This window comes from Aspergillus affinis, assembly GCF_023601865.1.
Source record: "Aspergillus affinis strain CMG 70 chromosome Unknown NODE_85_length_165111_cov_88_837549, whole genome shotgun sequence".
Classification (NCBI taxonomy): Eukaryota; Fungi; Ascomycota; class Eurotiomycetes; order Eurotiales; family Aspergillaceae; genus Aspergillus; species Aspergillus affinis.
Genome location: NW_026515866.1, coordinates 137,969 through 146,620, shown reverse-complemented (window position 1 = coordinate 146,620; position 8,652 = coordinate 137,969). Strand labels below are relative to the sequence as shown.

Below are 8,652 nucleotides of genomic sequence, written 5' to 3'. Positions count from 1 at the left end.
GACTGGCAGAAGATAAGACTATTCAATTGGTCATATTTAACCTCATATATTAGTGTATCAATCTGCTTATGAATTGTATGCCTCATTCGGCTCCAGACAGTTAGTATATCGCCAGTCGAGGCCTGTATATACTTCTTAAGAAAGGCATGTGAACCCTTTACACGCGAGGTTGATAAATTACCAAGATGAAAATATTGATTTGTCCAACAGCGAATGACCTTTTCTTTATAGATTAGCCATGTTTCTTTAATATATCGTAAGGCGTAGGGGGATACTGATTGATATTTTCTCTCAAAATCCAATAGTCTTGCTTCATATTCATCCTCTGTTGGTGAATCTACAAGATTCTGCCAGCCAGAGAGAAATTCATCCCATGCTTCATTAGTTTTAAAGCATTCTTTTACTTTTGCAGCTATATTCTTGTTAATATGCCATAGACAAAGTAAATGCGGATACTGTGGATAATCATCACGAAGTGTAGCTAAAAGAGCAAGATCTCGGTCAGTACAGAGAACTGGTAATTGGAATATCGGGAATTCAAGCCATGAAAAGAAAGTTTTTAATGCCTATTTATATGACTCTTCCTGCTCATTTTGTATAAAGCAAAAGCCAACACTAAACGTTGTATTTGATGGTGAAACGCCTATAATATGGAGTAATGGCATTTCATAGCGATTCGTCTTATAGGTGCAATCCAAAATAAATACCCTACTATACTTATTAGCGTAATGAATTGATTCTGGGTGAGCAAACATAAAAAAGGTAATACGTCCCTCTATATCTTGTTTAAATGTAAACTTCCAGTTATGAATAAGTAGCTGCTTTTGAAGATATTGAATTGGCGTACATCCAGCAAGTTGTTCACGCAAAAAGGCTGTTCTAAGGTTATATAAATCCCTTGGTATAATTAACAGAGTAGGATCGCTCTTTTTGATCACGCTAATAATCTGCCGGGGAGAGATACCTTCATCGAGCTGATTACAGATAGTAGTTTGCTGCTCTGAAGTAATTGTACGCGCAGCTGGATGAGCGATTAGATTGCTTTCAAGCTCATGAGAATGCTCTAGATTTTTCACTCTGATACGCCATCTACCATCGGCTTGAAAGCCTTTTAAATGGACGTATCCATAGAGCCGAAAGCTGCATCCAATTCGCCTAGTACTAGTCTTCCGGCGTTTTGCTCCATCTGGTATATTGATCCTGTCGGTATACTTACCTCCACGATCACAACCAATAGTGATGTTCTTGCCAGGATTAGATCGAATTGTAGTGATAACATAGCCCTGAGATGAGGCGTAGTGACGGAGGACAGCAAGCATCTCGTCTCGGGAGTCATATATTTGATCAAATGGGGTTGCCATAATAGAAATTGAATGATAAATTGAGTCAAATTTCTATTCAAATAGTGAGTCAAATGGGAAGTCAAAAATATTGATAGATTTAAGAGGGAAACACAGTATAATAATAATAATAAGTAGGTGCATACTGTTGCTATAGTAATTAGTTAGCAATGGAATGGTATGAGGGTATACAGTTGTGGTAAGATTATCTAATAATAAATATTAGATAATCAGTTTTTGTGGTGCCGTTAGTAAAAAACTGTGGTGTCCTTATCAATTCCCTGTCCCGAACAAAAGCTGTGCTGTCCCTATCAATTCCCCAGTTGAGGGGAATTGCTAAGGGCACCCCCAACTTTGCTAGAGTCACCCCTAATTATGTAATACCAGTGATTATCTAATATAAAATATCAGGTGATCTGTATCTGAAATACTATAGCAACAGCATTCTTAATTTGTTTTCTATTCTCTTCCTACCACTACTCCCCTCGAAGCAATGGAACCTCCAGTTGAACAGGTGTTTGATAGTAGGGAGCTACTACTTGCTTCTGTTCGTCAGCATGCTCTCTCTTACGGCTATGCCGTGCACACAGGATTTCTAGTCTGTTGAAGAGCAAACAAGCTATTCCACTGACTGATATCCACCCGTTTTGGAGGACCGGCCTTTGTGAAACTGAATCGGAATATCTCCCGCTCTTAGAGCCTCTGGTTCCTCTTCCGAGGGCTAAGAAACGGAAGATAGATCAAGTAGAGCAAAATAACGAGTGTGAAGCTATACAAAAGCGAAGGAAGGCACCGTCAAAATGCACTACATGTAGGAAAATAGGGCATACACGGAGGTCATGTAAATAAAAATGAATTTCAGATACAGATCACCTGATATTTTATATTAGATAACCACTGGTATTACATAATTAGGGGTGACCCTAGCAAAGTTGGGGGTGCCCTTAGCAATTCCCCAGTTGAGTAGCTGATTACCTAATAAGCTTTAACTTTTGTATAGTCTGGCTTATTCGGCTTCTGCAGCAGAATACCTTTAGCTATTTTCTGTATCTCTGGATGGACGCTGAGCCTGAAGCACTGCTTTACCGGAGCTATTAGCCGGGGACTGTCCCAGTCCAATAGTAATCGCAAAGCTCTAGAATTCAGCTTATCGATACCAGGGGCCTTCTGAATAGTTTGATGAAACAGTGCCTGTTTGACCTTCGCTTCATCGATCTGGGTGTACCAGGTCCCTGGTGGTAGTCGCTCAGGGTCTTTTTCTTCCGGGGCCAGTAGAAATGCTGTTCCTCGTACTAAGGCCTCTTTTTCATTGATGGTGACTGCTGTTTGGCCCCCTGGGCCTTGTAAGGCTGGTATAATACTAGCCCCACTGGTCTTGGTATATCGAAGTGCTTGCCAGCACCTTTCCGATTCGCGAGGGCCTGTCTCCCCATCCTGCGGTCTTACTAGGAATGTCTCCCAGCATTCCCGTTTGGCCTTTCGAATAGCGTTGTAGTAGATGTTTCAGATTGCCTTATATTCGCTGTCCTAGATACTCTGTATTATCAAGGCCCGCTTTGCTCGAGCGTAATTTTGTCTGGCTTTTTTTTTATCGCTGGGCCCTACTATCGTTTTGATCGAGTTGTTACCCGCAGTTTCTTTGCGTGTTAATTCAGTACAGTTATAAGACTCTCTTGGACCTAGTAAGCCTCTTTAGCTAATTTATCATATTGGCAAGTATCATCAATCTGTTTTTCCCGGCTTGATATATGGCTCTAAGCTTGTTTTGCCTTCTCTAAGGCTTCTGAAGTTCTGGATCTGCCTGTAGAGTCTGGATCTGCCAGCCTGTGATTTCTGCTGAGGTATCGCGGACTCTCTTTCCAGAAGTACCCATTCCATTACTATTAGTTCATGATCTGAATCATCTGATCCCGTAGGATATTCTTGATCTACCATCCACATTGGCAGTGGTCTTTAATTTAGGTAATTTTATTAGAATAAACAATATTCTATATAACTAATTAGAGTTATACAAGATCTAATATAAAAAAACACGCTATTTTTTTTAATCGTGGTCTTGGCACCGAACAAGGGGATAGATTACATGTATCCTTTAAGCGATTTTCCTGGAGTGCAGCTTCAAGAAGCCATCTCCCTAATCTCCGGCCGCCGGCAGTCGCCCGGAGCGCAGCTCCTACTCCGTACTGGTGGTCGGCTGTTACGGATAGTTAGGAGCCTATTATAACCAAACTTATTACTGTTAGTAATCAAGGCTCCTTCTTTCCAACTAGTTACGGAGACCATAACTCTCTTGAACTAGTCCGCCATCTAGAATAGTGGCTTCACAAGATTTTTATTATTGAACCAACTCTCAAATCTGAAGTTCTGCCCCAACATATTCAAAAGGCCAAGAACAAAAACCATCGGATCTGATATTCGCTGTACACCATGTCATTCTCTAATCTTGTTTCCGATCTGGCCTTCAGAGACGCCCTTGACGACCGCAGCTCTCAGATATCCCGTGCCCGGTCACAAGCCACTGCTCGATCGCACACAAGTACTGCTGCGACAAGTGTCAGCATATCTGGTGACATCTCAAGCCATCTTCACGCTGGTTACAGCCACCCATTGAGCCGGTCATGGCAAGCTGAAAGACAACTCACCAAGGTGTGCATCCCTTCTCTCTTTATGAACATCCAAATACTATCCCATCGTTGCCTGCAAGTACTGATTGAGAAATAGGAAATGTTGATTTACCCGCTGTTCATCACTGATAACCCGGATGAAGAGACCCCCATACCGTCACTCCCTAACCAGTATCGCAGAGGACTAAATCGGCTTGTCCCTTTCCTGAAACCCCTTGTTCACAAAGGGTTGCGCTCGGTGATGTTGTTTGGTGTCCCACTTCAGCCTTCTGCAAAAGATGCCCTGGGAACAGCTGCAGATGATCCTTCTGGCCCAGTCGTCCAGGCCATTCGTCTTCTTCGATCGCGCTTTCCCCAACTTTACATCGTAACGGATGTATGTCTTTGCGAGTACACGTCTCATGGCCATTGCGGAATACTCCGGGAGGATGGAACTCTTGACAATGCGCAGTCGGTCGATCGTATCTCAGATGTTGCTCTGGCTTATGCTGCTGCTGGGGCCCATTGTGTTGCCCCGTCGGACATGAACGACGGCAGAGTGCGTGCGATCAAACTAAAACTCATTGAGGCAGGGATTGCCCACCGAGTCCTCTTAATGTCTTACGGGGCAAAATTTAGTGGTTGTTTGTATGGCCCTTTCCGTGATGCTGCAGGCTCGTGTCCTTCATTCGGAGACCGCAGATGCTATCAACTACCCCCGGGAGGTCGGGGTTTGGCCCGGCGTGCAATGCAGCGCGATATTAGCGAGGGCGCAGATATCATCATGGTGAAGCCTGCGGGTAGCCACTTGGATATTATACGGGATGCCAGGGAGCTTGCAAGCGACCTTCCGATTGCGGCCTACCAAGTGAGTGGCGAATATGCCATGATACATGCCGGCGCTAAAGCCGGCGTCTTTGACCTGAAGTCAATGGCGTTTGAAAGCACCGAGGGTATCCTTAGGGCGGGCGCCGGAATTGTAGTAAGTTACTTTGTTCCAGAATTTTTGGATTGGCTTTAGCATGTGTAACTTGTGCTGTCCTCTTCGTTGTCCATCAATCGTTTCGTTAGTTTTCATTCAACGGTGTAGTCATGAAATACGGGTTATGCCCATGTGTTATTGGTCTTGCTTTTCTGTATTGCCGCTCTATCACTTGAAGGCTCTGGGTAGGCTTCTTGGCAAAGCCAGTCCAGAACACCATAGAGACCGGCGGTTGGATATGGCGCAGAGCGTTATGTACTGAATCCATACAAGTAGCACTGAACCGAAAATAAACTTGCATCTTGTCTCACAGTTCTCGGCGAACCCATAAAAAATTAACATGAGCGGAAACAGAACCAAGTCTACTATAATACCGAAAACGCCCTTACCATCATCGAATGAGCGAGAAGGCAAGACCCAGTTCGTTTCACTAGTCTACACGTTGCTGTGCAAAACGGCTTCATGATCATCATATATAATATAGGTGCAGATTGATGCTGTACTCAACATAGGATCTCTACTTAGTTTACAACCTCTTCACATGTAGCTTGGTTTGAGACCCTGGAAACCATAAGCTACAATGTCGGATTTGACTATTTCCCCCGGAGCGACATATGCCCCGCGTCGAAGACGAACACCAGGATAAATGATGCAACCAGCACCAACATAACAGTCTTCTTCAATTGTAACAGGTCGCCCCTGATAGCGACTTTGCGTGCCTTTCCGTTCCTGCATATTCGCGTGAGCCATTGAGCTAAGGATAGTAACCTTGGGGCCTATCCATGTGTGAGCGCCGATGGTGATAGGGCAGTCATCCACAAATAGGCAGCTCTCGGATACCATCACATCCTCCCCAATATGAATGTTGTACCCATAGTGGCACTGGAAGGGTGCCTCAACAAGAGCTCCTTGCCCAATTGTCCCTGTTGCCCGAGGCGAGGAGACGCCCGACGGCGAGCCAACTGGTGAGCTATGTGGTACCAGAACTTCCTTCAGAAGACGATTCTGCTCCTTTGCGTTGAGCCCCGAGACAGGATTGCATGCGCTATTGAACCGCCATAGTGCCGTTCTACATCGCTCACGTTCCTCAACAAGGTGGACATCAAATGGTCTGTAGAGCTCACCCCTAATCATTTTATCCTTTTCCGTTTCCTCGCCAGACACGGTACGAGTAGACAGTTGATGTTCAATACTTAGAGCCATCCGCGCTTGTGCTTGCGGACTGGTCGTGTCTATAGTACTGGCAATGGTTGGCCGCTGATCAATACCACTCTGAAATAACGAGACGCCCTGTTTTCCATGTGTGTGGGAAAGCTCTCGGATGGGTGGAACGATCTGATAATCGGTCTTCGGGTGTCCTTCACGGGGTAATTCATGAATCGAGGGTACCTCACGGTAATCCGATTTGGGAATGTGCTCGGGGATATAGGCGGGATGCGCCGTGCCTGGCCAATTTCGCTTGGACCAAGAGCCGCGATTTGACGTGGGGCCTGTTGGGCTCGAATTGAACTGGGATGTGGATCGGTCACCCTCGTCGACAATGATTGGCCTTATCTTGCCGGCTTCAAGCTGATCATTCAGGTTATGTTGGCGGTCGTGGTGTTGGCTGACTTCATGTATGTATTGGCTACCGATATCGGCATACCCATCCTTTGATTGAAGCGGAACGGGCGTCTTTGCGTTGGAAGGTTTTTGCCATGTACTCCTGGAGGAATAGCCCTCACAGAGGAAGCCGCCCCTGATACAGTTGTTACCTATGACTGGGTCAGAGTTCGCGGGGCACTATGTACAAGTACGGCTTGCTAGGATGGATTTGAGAGAATGATTTCGCCGGAGAACCTACATGCTGGATGTTGCTCATCGCACTTTTTCTTTCTCCTTCGGCACGTCATGCAGCCAGTTTTAGTTCTGTTGCTAAACACACGCTTTCTTTTTGGCGCAACTTGCACAGCCGTCTGTTGCCGTTCTTGAGCGAAAGCAGATACTGGTGAAGGGTGGTCACTGTGTAGCTGTACTTCTCCTGTGCGATGAATCACGCCCCAGTCCTTCTGAGTTGCATCTTGGCCATGAGCTTCGCGCTGGAGTGCTTCTGCCAGCTGAGCATCTGAGGCGTCAATTTGCTGCGCACGCTGGGCTTGGTTAATCAACTGCGAGTCATAATCATGCCAGCTAGCATTGGTTGATGATGCCCTTGAAGCCTCTTTGTCCTCCGATCTTAGATTCACCGCAGCAGCGGAATTGCTTTTGAGCTCACGATCGCTGTGGATGGCTGGATTGCCGTTTGACGTGGGCGGCTGCGTCGCACCATCTATACTTTCATCTAGGCGAGAAGCCGGGCTTCTGGGCCCCTCCTGTGACATATAATCATCCCCTTGCTCGTCGGATTCTGACCGCTTCCTTTTGCTCCTGCTTATGGGAGATCCACCGCGTGACAGCGAGCGCTGCGACCGTTGATCATCTTGCTCATGTTCTGTAGTGCCGTTTTCACGGGTTCGATCGTCGTGCCGAGGCAACGTATCCTCATGAATATGCCTTTTCCAGCCTTCAGAGACATCTCGCTGCTCCTGGTTGTTCGATGACCCGTTGGGGGTAGTTGCAGAACCTCCGCCGGAAAGCAAAAGATCCTTTCCATTAACTGCTGTAAAGCGTGACGGACTGTGGTCCGCCCTGTAGTCCCTTTCCGACTCGTGGTCGTCCATCGCCGACGCAGAGGTGGAAGCGGCCATGATATGGTTGGCACGAGCCGAGCTCGGTAGAGGTAGGGCAAAATCTAATCCCAGCAGTCTCGTTTCCCGTCGCTCGGACAAGGACACTATGCTTGCTTGCTTGCTCTGGTAAGTTCGCGGTTCTCGGCCCTTTCAATCCACGTTGGGAACCGAAACCATCAGATTCCATACAAACTTGCATGCGCTGACTATAACGCGCAAGGCCAATCGCAAGGACAAATGGGAGTAAAGACAGCGGAGCTAAAGTAAACAGAGCAAAATTTGATTGAGCGTCGCTTTTGCTGACAACCGATGTTAATAAAGGGCCGAATAAGATGCCAAGAGGTTGATTTCAAGACAGAATATTGTTAGCGATTCGCGCGGGGGGGGAAAGAGAACGTCAAGCGGAGATACAAAGTCCACCCCTCTAAAGGTTACAATTCAGAGGGAGAGAGTGGGTACAAGAATGGTAGACGAATTAAAATGGGAAAGAAGGCTTATGGCATATGACGCTCAATCTTTCAATGCTGGATTTTTGCAAGGAAAAGGAAGGAAGAGAGGGAATGGAAAGAGATGTCAAGCCAGCGCCTCCCATCGACAAGTTCAGTAGATATTCCGCAGTTGTAAATGAAAGAGGGGAAGAGAAAGCAAAGAAAGGAGGGGGTTGTAGCGTGGTTGTACTGTTCAGGTATGGGAGGGGAGTGGGATAAGCGATCGCAATTCAACATGTAATATGCCAGAGCGAGTGAGATCTTTAATGTGTTTTATTTTTCCCGTCGCTTTTTCCTTTCCTCTTTTTGATTTTTATTTTTAATAAATCTTCTTTTCTTTTTTTTTTTTTCCCTTCTCGTTTTCCTTTTCTCTTTTTCTTTTTTCCCTCTTCCAACCCCCTTTTTTTTTGCCGCCTCCCAAGGGAACAACGGGGTAGACCACTGGGGAGAGAGGTCCAATAGTAACAGTCCGAAGATAATGGTCTTGACAAGGGGGGAAGGTTAGTTGGAGGGGTCGGAACAGGAGAAGCG

The 8,652-nt window shown here is 46.1% G+C and overlaps 2 protein-coding genes across 2 annotated transcripts; one reads left to right on the top strand and one right to left on the bottom strand.

Annotated features, from left to right (window-relative positions):
* Window positions 1–3,767: 3,767 nt before the first annotated feature.
* On the top strand, window positions 3,768–4,964 carry KD926_010740 (porphobilinogen synthase HEM2; the record flags this gene model as incomplete). Its single annotated transcript, XM_053103134.1, has 2 exons — window positions 3,768–3,986; window positions 4,062–4,964. The coding sequence occupies 2 exons, from the start codon at window positions 3,768–3,770 to the stop codon at window positions 4,962–4,964; spliced, it is 1,122 nt and encodes a 373-aa protein (XP_052953508.1).
* A 498-nt stretch (window positions 4,965–5,462) lies between these two features.
* KD926_010739 (putative Zn(II)2Cys6 transcription factor) lies at window positions 5,463–7,651 on the bottom strand (the record flags this gene model as incomplete). Its single annotated transcript, XM_053103133.1, has 2 exons — window positions 5,463–6,679; window positions 6,850–7,651. The coding sequence occupies 2 exons, from the start codon at window positions 7,649–7,651 to the stop codon at window positions 5,463–5,465; spliced, it is 2,019 nt and encodes a 672-aa protein (XP_052953507.1).
* Window positions 7,652–8,652: the final 1,001 nt, after the last annotated feature.